Source organism: Tachypleus tridentatus, chromosome 1 (genome assembly GCF_004210375.1).
Source record: "Tachypleus tridentatus isolate NWPU-2018 chromosome 1, ASM421037v1, whole genome shotgun sequence".
Taxonomy (NCBI): domain Eukaryota; kingdom Metazoa; phylum Arthropoda; class Merostomata; order Xiphosura; family Limulidae; genus Tachypleus; species Tachypleus tridentatus.
The window spans coordinates 101,112,608-101,127,434 of NC_134825.1; the positions used below are offsets into that span (position 1 = coordinate 101,112,608).

Here is a 14,827-nt window from a genome sequence, read left to right on the forward strand (position 1 = left end):
GTCGAACACCTTAACACACTTGGCCATGCCGGGGCCCAACATTTTGAAACAATAAGATTTCTCTTTCACCTAAAACAGTTTTACCTGGTAATTTATATTACAATAAAATATTTTCCGTCCAGTGTCTAAGGTGTTTTTATCTGCTTGCAATATTATATTTTAGTTTTGGAAAAGATGAGGACAGTTACTTTGAAAGAATGTAATCATGATATTAACGTAAACTGAGTTGAGTCCAGGTAACATTTTTTTATTTGAAACAGTTTTTAGATGACTTTTTATATGACAAACTTTACTAATTAGGGATGATACGCAGATTAACCTACGTTTTTGTTAATGACATTTTAATTACTGCTAATCCATCATCATCTTTTACACGCAATTATGTTGTTAAAGAAGTTCCAACAGCGTGTCTCAAGTTACAAGTTTTAAAATATCTCTAAGTTAATTCAGCTAAATCGCTATCTAGGTTATTTAGGATTCATAGCAAGCTGTTTTACAAGACCTGAATAAGAAAGGAAACTCCATAAAAATTTAGGATTAATGATATTACATAGAGTCGTTATTCATATTTCCGTTCACACCCTAGTTAAACAGACACTTTCCAATCGAGTAGGGATAAGATATTTCTACCAAATGATATTTTGAATAAATAATAGATTTAATAAAAAGGTGAACGTAAACATACACAGAAAAAAAACAAACGCCAATTGAGGATTAGGTTGAATGGGGGTGAATAAACGTATGAGAAAGTCAAAGAAAGATTAATGATATTAGCATGTATATGGGTTGACTCACTGACTAAAGCAGGTGTAAGTTTGATAAGGTGAGAAAATTAGATATTATATACGAAAATTAACCGTATGCGAAAAATGGAAGTAAAGAAGCAGATTACATGGATAGGGAAATCTTGTACAAAAAAGATCATGAGAGATGATAAGGGAAAGGAGAGCTAAAGGAGAATCGAATAGGAAGAGAGTGATTGATATGAAGAAAGAAGTTAGTAATATTAATAAACATAAAGGATGCAACATTAGAAAGAAGAAACAAATGTGTAGAGAAATATTGATACTGAAGAAAAGATACAGCAGAGAAGGGTATAAGGAAACACAGGGACAGAGTGAAAATGAATGAAAGAGATAAAGGTTATGCAGAAAATATAGTAGAGAGAGAGAACACATGTATGAAATATGATTAGCAGAGAAAAACACAAAGGGAATATCGAATGGGAGATATGTAAGTAGCGTAAAGGTTTGACAAAAACAATGTTAAGGTAAAAAATATATGAAAGACCGAGTATTTAATAATCAGCAGAGAATAATTAACATATACAAAACATTACTGGACATAACGGGTTTAGAAATAATCATGACCAGCGAAGTGGAATAGCTGTACAACGTATATTTTAGTACATTTTACTCTGCCCAGCTTACAAAAGATCAACTTTTGAAATCCAACGCTGGATCTAAAATTCTTAAATGTGAGTCGTGAATAGGTGAAGAGAGATTAGTATGGAGGACAGGGAGAGAGAAAAATAATGAAATTGGTATAGATTTGTTCAGGATATATGGTAGGAAGAGAAAAAGAGAGTAAAAAGAAATGGATACAAACTACATGATTAAGAGGGAGAAACAGATAAAAATGGACGAATGAGTGAGATATAAATTATGTTGATATAAAAAGATAACAATGAAACAAGTAATGTAACTGGCTGGACAACAAGTCAAATGAGGGTTGCCACTTGACGTATTTTCAGTCTTCGTTTTATTACTCCATGCGATAAGAAGCTTAAAAATAAGGTTAGTAATAAAACACAAAGAAACAGATTTAAATTACAAAGTGGACATTTCCTAATTAGTTATTTTATGGAATTTTACTTGATGAGAGAGAGTTGCTTCTGAACGTAAGAACACAATTTCTTACCTCATATGCCCAAATATCAACAATTGGAAACATGCATTGTAGACAATAAAGATAGTTTTCAGACGTAAATATAAATGAAAAAATAAACGACTCGATTTTATTAAGTCAATTACATTTAATATCAAAATACTTGTGAATAACTGTTGTATTTTTGTGAAACAGCCTTGGAGTGTCTTTCCACTGCACTCTCTGTCAGTGGTGACTTGTTCCTTATGATGTTGGACGCTTTCTTTCAATGGAGGTTTGCCCTTTGAAATGGTGGACACTCCCTTTCATTGTGGTCTGCCTCTTGGCATGCTGAACATTCGTTTTCAGTAGTGACTTGCCTCTTAACATTTTGGACACTTCCTTTCGGCTGTGGCTTGTTCCTTGGTAAGCTGAACATTCCTTTCGGCTGTGGCTTGTCCCTTGTTCCTTGGCAAGTTGGACACTCTTTTTCTATCTTGGCAGGATGATTAGCGTGCTAAAACTTACTTTCAGCAATAATTTATTTCTTCAAATGCTAGACACTTTCTTCAAATGTGGCTTGCCCCTTGACATGCTATAAATGTATTCACCTATATTTTCATAGTGATTTGCTGCTTAACATGCTAACTGCTCCCTTTGAGTAGTTGTTTCATTCTTGACTTCCTGAAACTTTCTCTCATTGATGACTTCTTGTTTGGCATACTAAACACTTTCGTTCATTGGTGACTTGTTACTTGGCATACTGAACACTTTCGTTGGTGACTTGCTGCTTGGCAAGTTAAACACTTTATTTCATTGGTGACTTTCTGCTTGGCAAGATAAACACTCTCTTTGTGTGGTGGCTTTTCTCGTGATATGCTAGACACGGTTTCAGAGGTGACTTGACATAAGAGACACTAAATATATATTTATTCTTTATTGTATTATCTTACTTATGAGTAGGTCGTAAAATATATCTGCCAAGAGACACTAAATATATATTTATTCTTTATTGTATTATCTTACTTATGAATAGGTCGTAAATTATATCTGCCAAGAGACACTAAATATATATTTATTCTTTATTGTATTATCTTACTTATGAGAAGGTCGTAAAATATATCTGCCAAGTTCAATATATTTTAAGTAATAATTTTAAGGCTGTTTAAATTACAAATAGAAAGCATAAAAGGATACAAGCATAAAAACAAACAAATCTGGACAAATAAAGTAATAGTAAATGAATCCAGTTAATCTTTAGTAAAACTAAAACAAGAAAAGATGATGGATTACTTTCGCACTTTTACATTTTTCCTTAATTGTTGTTGTTTTTTTTTCAGGTGATGCTTCAGAAGCCACTATTGAAAACAAGTGCGTATAAATACGAGGCTAATTATAATAGGTTTAATCTTGTTGCTTTACATTCTTCCATTGAATTTTTCCTTCCTCTAACATTGGCCCCCCGCTAGTACAGTGGTATGTCTCCGGATTTACAACGCTAAAATCAGCGGTTCGAGTCCCCTCGGTGGGCTCAGCAGACAGCCCGATGTGGCTTTGCTCTAAGAAAACTGTAACAGTGTTTGCTCTACTCTAAGAAAACAAGTAGGCTATTACTGTTCTACGTGATCGTTTGAGTCGTAAAACCCTATTGAAGAACGATCGAGTCTGGGACACAAGAAATGCTTTCATTTAGAAACAAGCAATTACTTTCACGCATACATATTTTTTGTAGACGTCCCTCCAGTGTTTTTAGATTAAGTAATATAATAAAAACGAAATTACTGGTTTTGGAAGTTAGATCTGTATTTTTATTGTTATTTATTCAAACACTACAGATATTAATTTGAAGACATGAAACAATCAATGATAACAAACACCGAACTTTGTATAAAACTTAAGAATGTCTTTTCCTAGTTGTTAATTGTCAATATCTTTTAAAACACTATCTGAGGAACAATGCTAACTTTTGAAGTTCGATAGCTAAAAGCTTTGTTAACACTCTTATGATCTTCTATTACTTTCATGTTCTATAGTTTTAAATGTTCAAAACGTAGGTTATAGTCCTGGTGTTTAAATAAACTATTTGTAATATCATAAATTAAGTTTTATAAGAATTTGGCTGATTTCCAACATCGTTTGTGATTAATATACTAATAATTTTCTGTCTTTTTGGTTTTAAAAGAGTTTATTATCTTTTTCGAAAATATTTCAGTTGTAAAATCATTTTCTTATATTGTTAATAAAATTTTGATACACTTTCTAAAACATATTTTCTTATATAAACTGCAATTTGCTAAGTATCTGGCCCCCGCTAGTACAACGGTATGTCTCCGGATTTACAACGCTAAAATCAGGGGTTCGATTCCCCTCGGTGGGCTGAGCAGATAGCCCTTTGTGGCTTTGCTATATGAAAAAAACACACACTAAGTATCTGTCATTCTGTTACGAAATCACCAGATGGAGGTCTGACAGCTCTTCTTTAATTAAACCTTCTAAGCATTTATTAGACACATTTAGATATTTTCTAATTATTCATTAGATACATTTTAGTATTTTCTAATTGTTTATTAGATAAATATCAATATCTTCTAACTATTTATTAAACACATTTCATTATTTTCTATATTCATTATTTTAAATTAATATGACCTTTCTTGTACCGAGCAATGTTATGCTAGGCTTACCTTTCATGAGAAATACAGCTGGTAGGTTTTAACCTAATAATAAAATAGCTTAACTTTGGACCACTTCACTTTCATGCATTTGTGATCTCAATGTTTATAACCTGTTCTTATGTTTGTTAATGTGATACACTCTCTTTATATTCACGAAAGCGGAATAAATATTTTCATTTTACGTTTTAATAATGAATTAAACTGTGAAAACATTTCGTGAATTAATTAGCTTTTATTTTATTTTAAATACATAATGGAGCATTGTCCTAAATACTAAGGTTCCTAAGTGGTTAAGTATGTCATTAAAACGATATTACGTGTATTATGGAAAGTACAAATTAACCAACCGGTACATAATTAACTATGTAATCATTAGCTACTTCTCGATGTCTCGGATAATACGTTTTTGGTTCTTACTTTAGGTACGGCGCAGTATCCGAGGGAGTGGTGACAAACAATAACCTTGACTCAAGTGATCCCGATCTGATTCTATTACGTAATTTCATGGCAAGTAGGTAAAAGTTTCATTTCATAGTGATCACTTTGTTTCAAAGCGGAGCCAATATTGTATTTAAGGAAGATTAGTAGATAGTTAACGATTAACATAAAATGTTGGTTTACTAACTGAAAATTATTTAATACACATTTTACCTATTTTTAGAACCTTCTTGACAACATAAGAGCTTTTAAGTTATCGTAACAAAAAAAAACTGTTAACATTGGCTTGTGTTTGAAACAAACCTTTGTAAAACACTACTTTTAGACATTGCTTACTTCCTTGAAGCCTGTGTTTAGACATTGCTTACTTTCTTGAAGCCTGTGTTTAGACATTGTTTACTTTCTTGAAGCCTGTGTTTAGACATTGTTTACTTTCTTGAAGCCTGTGTTTAGACATTGTTTACTTCCTTGAAGCCTGTGTTTAGACATTGTTTACTTCCTTGAAGCCTGTGTTTAGACATTGTTTACTTTCTTGAAGCCTGTGTTTAGACATTGTTTACTTCCTTGAAGCCTGTGTTTAGACATTGTTTACTTTCTTGAAGCCTGTGTTTAGACATTGTTTACTTTCTTGAAGCCTGTGTTTAGACATTGTTTACTTCCTTGAAGCCTGTGTTTAGACATTGTTTACTTTCTTGAAGCTTCTCTTTAAACACAGTGTTTTTCTTTGAAGTCTTAAAAATATTATAATCGTATTCAAAGCAGCCTCTTTAAAGTTAAAAACTACGAAACTACAATTTCATTCTTAAGAGTTTAAATTACATAATGCCATCAAATAACGGTTAATTTACTAAACTCTAGATCCTGAAAATAACGAATATATGAAACTTGGTCAGGAAAATTTAAATTTACAGTACTATTGCGTTATAAGTAAAATTAATTTTGAAAAGTGTTCTCGTTTTATTCGTTCCAAGAAGTAAAAATTAAAAGGCAGAGTTACAAAAGTTTTCTAATTGCTTCTCATCCTGAATATAGCAGATCTACGGCTAAATTTGAAGGGCTTAGAGTTTCTACTGTCAAAATTTGTATAAACTGTTGAAAATTTGACTAATAATAGATACTCTTTAAAAGATACTAGGATTAAGAAAAAGGACAGAAATCAGACTATATAACTTTCCTAGACGACCGAAATGAATGTAAAAAAAGCAGAAAAACCTTAAATAGGTTTAACTTTTGTTTTTCAACGATAATATCTGTAAAAGAGATAGAGATCAAGATGGAAAGAGAGTCAATGTGTACATATATGATAGGTAAAAAGAGAATCAGTACGCGTATATGTAACGAGAATTTGATAAATTGAAAACCATTTAGTTCATATGAAGGTGATTTACAAATTTGAAAAGCAACAATGTATGAAATAGAATTTAAAATGATACAAAATATTGGCATTTCTCTATGAGACCGGTTAACAGAAGGAAAATCAAATGTGTGTTGTGCAATTAATAAATTGAAATAGAATCAGTGTGTTGGAGACAGGCTGATAGATTTGAACTAAATCCACCTAAAATGGAGAAGTAAAATTAGATAAGACAAACATGTGTTTTATATGTATGTATGCATGAACTGGTGTGTGTAAAAGAACGATTGTATGGTGGTAGGAAAACAGTGAATGTGCAAATATTCTGTGCTCCTGTATAAAAAAAGCATACTGAGCTATCAGTTGCGTTCACTTTGCGAAATCGAACTTCGGATTTGAGTGTTCTAAGTCCGTAAACTTAGCGCTGTCCTACCAGGGAAAAGAGAAATAGAATAGGTGTGTGTGTAGCAAAGCCACATCGGGCTATCTACTGAGTGCATCGACGGGAATCGAACCCCTGATTTTAGCGTTGGAACTTCGTAGACTTACCACTGTACCAGCGGGGGACAGTAGAATAGACGTTACTCTGTATTATTTTCCTAGTCAAAAGATTATTGTGCGGAGCTAACAAAGTAAAAATGCATATTGTCTAGAGTAAGGCTGGAAAAGTAAATTTTACTTCGTTCAGAGTATGACCAGTAGACTAAAGTTTATCTGCCTATGGTAGGACTAGAAAAGTGAACCTCACTTTGTTCAGGGGAGGAATAGAAAAGTACAATTCGCCTTGTCTAAAGTGGTACGAGTAAAGTATAATTTCATGTCGAGACTAGGACGAATAAAGCAAATAAAACTCGTTCCGTCTAAAGACAAAGTGGCCATGCGTACAATGATGATAAGAGAAAAGAAAGAAATATTTTAACAGCATAAAATATCTTATAGCTTACCATATAGTCCAAGTTGTTGTTCATAACCATCTAAACGTAGTCAAGATGAGACTTCATTATAATTATTCTTATAGCGCAGATTAAGCAGGGGGACCAAAAAATTTATACGATGAAAATATGCAATTTTTAAATACACTAAGGCCTATTTAAATTATTTTCATAAATAAGGAGATAAATCATAATTTTTCAATTAACTCTTACTTATCTAATACTTATATTGTTCAAAGTTGAATAACACAGGGAATTAATTTTCAAGTCTGATTTTATCTCAGGAAAACTTGCTTCACAGAATTCAGAAATGTTGATGTAAATAAAGAAACAGTGACATAGGAAGACATTATAAATATAAGAAATAGGTAAAAAATGGAAGAATGGAACGAGTACGATAAGAGAGAGAAATAAATTTTAAAAGGAAGGTAATTAATTTAGAGTCAGTTCGTTGAGCATTAACAGATCGTTATCATTCTATCTTTGTAACAAGCCGTGAATTGTCCTCAGATTGTTGTTGTTTTCGTAAATGTGTTAAAAACAAAACGTGTATAGCGTAGAATTGGTTTTAGTAATTTCCAGCTTCTCAAGCCTCATGATTGAACAACACTTAAGCACACCAAAACACGCCTCTCAAATTGTACGTATAGATCATACCTTAGAAAGGTTGAGCTTAAATATTCATTTTTCAGACTTTCAAAGAACGAATACTCTTAAGAAGAAAGAAACGCCAATCAGAAAGTGCACTTTCAGCAGTGGTAAGTTGATTATGTAGTTTTTATCCTTTATTAACGTCAGTAACTTGTTAAACTATGTTTGTTTGTTTGTGAATTTCGCATAAAACTGCTCGAGACAAATAATTTTTGAGGCGAATGCCTTAACCACTAAGCCATTGTTTGTAAAAGTCTCTTCATTCTTATGGTAATCACATCTGAGCTCAACTCTTACCATGTTGAAGAAAGATTAAATTAGACCTGGTTGTGTCACATTAACACAGAAATATGTATTGTTTCTTGTAGAAATTGAGATTAACTATAATGAAGTTATAAACATCGTTTATAAATATTATTTTTAGCTATTTTAAAAGTTAGAAAATACAAACAAGCATTAAGTATACATAAAATTTGATGTTATTTTTGTTTTCTTAATATTCACAAGGTTTTGTCTGTTTGACTGTCTTCTAAGTGGTTGATGAAACGAACTCATCTCGATGGAGACTAAATAGACAGAAAACATGCAAAGTTTAGAGGTTATTCATTTAAATGAAAGTTATTATCACAATATTTTCTTAATAGTTTTCAGTGGTGTTAGGGTTTACGACTTTTTTACAGGTTCAAATGATATGCTCGAGCAACCACAGAACTCTTATGCTAGCACTGGCTTAGCAACTTAAACGTGAGAAAATATACTCGTTATAACTTATATCACTGATGAACTTAATTTTTGTAACAGCGAGCCGATCTTTATATTACGAAAAACAAAGAAACTGTGACGACTATAGTAACACATCCTCTCCTGAAACACATTCTCTCAAGAATAACAGATGTTTCGATAAGGTAAGAAGTGGCTGCATTGCAACCATGTTTATATTATGAATATTTTATATCCTTACCAGAATCTGTATTAGTATTTAGTGATATAATACCATATCATACTATCACTAAACAATGGTTCTTTGTGTATTTTTTATTACCTGTACCAATATCCCCAATAACCATTAGATAACAATACAATACCATTACAACACGATTGTTCTTGAATTTCGTAAGTTTGCTATGGATTTTTGTGTATTTTTATCGTTTTTATCAATACCCTAATAACCATTAGATGTTAAAATCATAATGTAGTTCATCCTGAGTTTCATAACTTTCGTATAGATCTTTATCTGCATTTATCATACTTATTAGATTTTAATGACGTAGTCAGATGTGATCATTGAAAATGTTCAGATATCTAGATCTTCGTGATGTTAAATAATGCTGCAATAGCAAGACGTCGTAGTTACGATTTTAAAGACTTTGGGTAGGAGACAGAGGTAAACGAAATATTTTAATATTTGATTGAGTGTGGGTAAGGATCAATAACGTAATACTTTAGAAAATAATCAGGTTTTGTGGATTTTGTTTAAATACGATTAATGCTTAATCTAAATAAAAGTATTCTCTGACCATTCAAGTTTTCGGAGATAAAATACCGTGCTGCTGTCTCTAGGACTAAATGAGAAGATCATTTATAATTATCCTGGTGTTCCTAGTTGAAAACTGAAATATACAAAATGTTTAATCTGCAGAATCAGTCGTCTTGTCTGATTACTTGGACGCTACAATGAATAATAGTTATTTTACGACATCACGATGTCACTGTTTGTCATAAGTGCAAATCTGTAAAATATGTTCACCATGGTTAATCGACCTCGAATATTAGCATTATAACATATCACGTATATCACAGATACTGGGATACATTGTACAAGTGTTAATCTTTTATTGACAACGATATTTATTGCCCCGATATGTATTCCCTGTACGAAAAGTATATAGTTGTACTTCAAATACATTTTTGTTATTCTTTATTGGCCAGTTTTCAGATCCATACTTGAAACAGTAATTACATCAAATTATGAGATATGAAGTTTTATGGCCTAAAACTGAAGTTGGCGGAACATGCTTTATCACTAAATAATAAATCATTATCGTCCTATTGTCCTATTTGTTCTGCATCAACACATCTATTTTTGCAGGACAACGGAGGCTTTTCCGACGAAGAACTACTTTTTCAATCCATACCCAGACCTCGATCAGCTGGTTTTCAGTACCCACGAGTTGACCCGTGGACCGACGATGATGGTGGGAGGAAAGCGGAATCTACTGATGAGCAGAGACCAGAGAACCCGATAAAAATTCATACAAATCGTTGTTACAAAGGTCAGTTTTACGGAGAACAGCAACCCCTCAGTAAAACGATGCCAAGTCGTCGTAGGATTGACTCGTTACGAGTTCAGCACAGGAAGCACGAAAGAGACACCGACCGTTTGCAAGCTCCAGTTCCAGACCAAAGAAGTCTTAAGTCTTTATATCCTGAAATGCAGGTAAAATGTCCACAATTTGATGTACTTGTAAAGATGTTTTCGACATTGACACCTTTCTCAAGAATTCAAGATACCTAAAATTCCTGCTTCATTAGCAGCAATAGCAAAATTTAAATATATATTTGCACACCTTTGGGAAGGCTTTATTTATTTAACCCTTTCCAAAATTAGTAACAAATATCTTTATTATAGTAAAGATTGAAAATTAAGCAACAGTAAAGTTGACCACTTGAATCGATACTGGCTCAAAGAGATAATCACTGTACGACAATCGTCATATAGGTTAATTTAAAATCTATATATGATCTATAATTGAAACATAAGATCCAATTATAATGCTTTTTGTTTTTTATGTACATTTCAGAATTCACTACAAGGGATAACGAATAGACTTAATGAGAATTGAATTTTTGAATAAAATATGCAAGAACATTTTTCTTCTAACCGTCTTTTTCAGCTAACCTTAAGAAATGTATTACTTTAGTCATAGCCCAATAAATTACTGTTAAAACATTTGTAATATTTTATGATAGTTTATGTATGGTTTAAATGCGTTATATTTATTTTTTATTGATTGTTACAATATCTAATGGGCATAAATCAAGGTGGGTTTCGCTAGAACACAGTCATAAACCAAGATGGGTTTCTATAGAAGATGCCAACAAAATAAGATGTACCTATATTTTTAATTATTATCTATTAATTTTTAAAAAGGTCATAAAACGTCAACTATGTTTTTAAAATATTTGCATAATGTAAACGGAATATATTCAATATGGTGCTACTTAAGTGACGTATTTAGGAAGTTAACATTGTACTAACAACGATTACATAAGCTGGGTTTGCCTTGAAGTTTTTATATCGTCTGGCGTTACAAAATCCGGAATTGATGAAATCAATCAAACCATTAAAAACGAGAGAATTCTCAATAAATATGACACTTCATAATCTATTAGGCAGAATTAAAGTAAATTATTGTATAAAACCTTAGGCGTGGTCAAATACATCAATCAAAAAGGTTTGACCTGCTGAATCGAAAACTGCAATTAGATTTCATATCGGTTAAAGGATGACGGAGCTGAGTTAAAAGTTTGTACTCGAATTAAAAACCAACTCAGAGCCGTTCTGTGAGCCACTATGCCTCGGCTGAATAACGTTTTAACAATCACGCAAAACAAACATCGTATTCAATAGATAAAACGAAATTAGCAATGTTTCTCATTTCTATGTATTACAAGAGATACTGTTCTTTGGGTTGTTTCAGCTTTGAAAGAATCAGTCTGAATGATGAAATTTCAGAAGAGTAGACATTATAATTAGATGTCACTGAGATGTCATTCTGAGAAAATATAATTTGACGTTTACAGCCGATGTTATTGCCCTTACAAATAACCACAACAAATATTTAACTTTTTAAGCGACTTTAAAATATTTTAGATATTTATATTTCACTTTGTGCTATGCAAAGGAAAAATGAATGTTTCTATTATTATCTTTCATTTTATTTCAGACAAACTCGTGTCCCCATAGCAATTACGGAATGTCTACGCCAGTGTGATTCAACTCTTGATGAATCGAAGATCGAAATTCTTGAGAATTGTTTGGATGAAGAAAGAAAGTAAGCTTGGAAAGAAAGATACCAGTGATGTATACAAATACTCATTTGTTATATTTTGTACAAAAGAGATTTTCTATGCAGACTCTTTTAAATGATAGATAACACAATAACAGAACAAATCTTCCCTTGATAACAGACAATATGTTTGGTAAAAATGAATAGTTTCTCGATATATTCAGAACTTTGACGTGTGATGAACTTTTTCAGCTATATATTGAATCTCACACTGTTTCGTAGAATAATAGATCTAACAAACTGATAGCAGCTTTAAAACACATCTCAGGGGAGAAAACATGAACATTAATAGTAACCATAAGGCATTTCCTAAACTGTTGTGTACAAGGAATCATATTTCTAGCCACTTTTTCTTACATTAAGTTCAAGGGATTACAAACAGCATACGTTTAGTGGGTAAAGATCTTAGTGCGATTAATTAGTTTTAATTGTAAGCTAAATGTTTTATTGTTAACTAAATATATGCGATTTATTTCACAACTATTTTAGTATTCACTCATTTTTACTTTTCTAGTGTCAAGGGTGTTGACAGCTACACCAATAAAAGTTTCAAATGGAATTTATATCTTATGTATTGTGGTAAAATACATATCTAAAACAGTTCTGGGGAATGTGGGTTTAATGTGGACTGTAATTTATGCAAAATCAGTAAGTAATTATTATCCTATAGTTATCTTACTTTTAAACGTTTAGAACTAAATGAAAAACTTTTATTATGATTTTTAAGTAATAATTTATTATAATTTCTTAAAGTTTCACATTTCTTTTATATATTTATATTTTCAAAAATTTATAACTACAAAAATACTGCAAGCCTTCTCTTTTGCACAATGAAACAATAAAAAATATTTAGTTAAAATTCGAAGAAAGGGTAGCTCGGTTGCATGTTTCTTATCTTATCAGAATAAAATTCTATTCTATATAACTAATTTCGTTCATTGCTACTTATTGGCCACTGGTATTTTGAAAAGCTGTTCAGAATTATGAAACACGTAATGAAACCATTTTACATAATTGAATTAGCTGCACACCCTACCGTCAGATAGATTTAAAGAATTGTGTCAACATGTCTTACAGACCGTAAACGTTTTATTATAAACAATAACAAGAGGGTCTCGTCAATAGACGTGGGACTTGAAATTCTCTTAAACGGGATTAAAATGAATTATTCTATAAAACTTTTATTTTCCATTCTATTAGCTATAATTCTATGCGCCAACAATACCATGTGTGGGGCGCTCTTATACACTATTCCGTTTTCGTTAGGCATCAGGAGCTACATCAACCTACCGTCAGATTGAAATTATTTTAGGCAAGATTAGAGTAAATTAATCTACGTGACCTTAGGCGAAGTCAAACACATCGGTCGAAAAGGTTTGACCTCCTGAGTGTAAAACCGTTATTAGATCTCAGATCGATGAAGAGAAGAGAGAACTATGAACTAAAATTCTGTATTTCAAAAACGAAAAAGAACAACATAGAGGCGTCCATCAGCCAATACGCCACGGCTACAAACTGTAGATACGACGATTTTTATGATAATGATAACATTTCTAAGATTTTATACTACTTCTTTATCTGAGTAGATCATAAAGTATGAAACTGCAAGCTCAGTTTCTATAAATACTCATTGTGTAAGTATTCCATAATAATAGAAAAATCAATGACGTTTTCATCTATATTTTGTTAATTGTTTTGCGTCGTTCCAATGGACAGCAGTTTTCCTTTCACATTACGTTATCTTACAGACAAATACATTATAAAGGGATTAGATTTAAATTTCATAAGTACGGAGATATGTTTACAAAATATTTTCTTATTTTATGGGTTAAATGTTAAAAGTTTATGCTAAGCTCGAACTTAATGTTATAGAAGTAAATGAAAGAATTGCGAACAAACGTATTTATACATGAGCATGAAATAAGCACGTGACCTGTCATTGAACTCGAAAGACGCTGGTAAAATAATGATAAAAAATAACTAAAATTTTCTGTTACAAAATACTGATTAAGTTTTCATATTAATTCCAGTTTTAGACTATTATATCCTTCCATGTTTTATGGTCAGTGAATTGAAATCACTTAATGTTTCTGTTATATAGTTTCAATAATCGAGGATATTATAGTAATGGTTATAATAAAATGTTATGAAAACGTAATTGGAACTAAGGTATCATAAAAAGAAATAAAGTAGGTATTTTCTTTCATCTTTGGGTTATAAAGATAATTGTCTTCATATGCAAAGAAATGAAGTGTAATAGCCTTCATACCTGGTACCTTCGTAGGTTGATGTAAGTTAAAGATGGATTGCTCTTATGAAACGTTCTCATAACTTTAGAACTTGAAGAATAAAGATTAATATGAATTATGAAAAGAGTAACATGAGAACATTCATATTTATGAGTTTTAATTATAATGGAAGTAATATAAATACATTATGCCATATTTCATTTTTACCATTTGTAAACTAAAGCTTATACGGATGCAAGTAAGTATTACGCCTTTATTTGTTGTGATTCATACTAACCATATGATTCAGTCTAGATTTCAATAAAAAAGGGAGTGTCATTATCACAGATATTCAGAATAAATAAGTCACTATTATCACCAAGATCTGATAATATTCACTCTTAAGAAAACGTTTTCTTATCTTTCAAACTGCACCTATTTTGTCTATCAGCTGATATACATAGTTATAATGTTAATATCAGCTTTTATTATAAATACAGATTTGCTGTGTTAATACAAGTATAGCTTTTAACATCGATATATTTATAGAAATTTACAAGCAAATAACATTTTAAAATATACAATTAAAATGTTTACTTAAAACGATCAACTG

The 14,827-nt window shown here is 31.5% G+C and overlaps 1 protein-coding gene across 6 annotated transcripts in view; it reads left to right on the plus strand.

Annotated features, from left to right (window-relative positions):
* LOC143256978 (protein turtle-like) overlaps window positions 1-14,189 on the plus strand; it is a 68,603-nt gene extending 54,414 nt beyond the window's left edge. For all 6 annotated transcript variants that reach the window (XM_076514991.1, XM_076514983.1, XM_076515002.1 and 3 more), the window contains 6 exons: window positions 3,207-3,237; window positions 4,964-5,052; window positions 7,958-8,023; window positions 8,718-8,821; window positions 10,006-10,353; window positions 11,864-14,189. In XM_076514991.1, the coding sequence (XP_076371106.1) occupies window positions 3,207-3,237; window positions 4,964-5,052; window positions 7,958-8,023; window positions 8,718-8,821; window positions 10,006-10,353; window positions 11,864-11,911 (686 nt within the window). In that variant the 3' untranslated portion in view covers window positions 11,912-14,189. The remainder of the gene's footprint in view (window positions 1-3,206; window positions 3,238-4,963; window positions 5,053-7,957; window positions 8,024-8,717; window positions 8,822-10,005; window positions 10,354-11,863) is intronic.
* The last annotated feature ends 638 nt before the right edge of the window (window positions 14,190-14,827 follow it).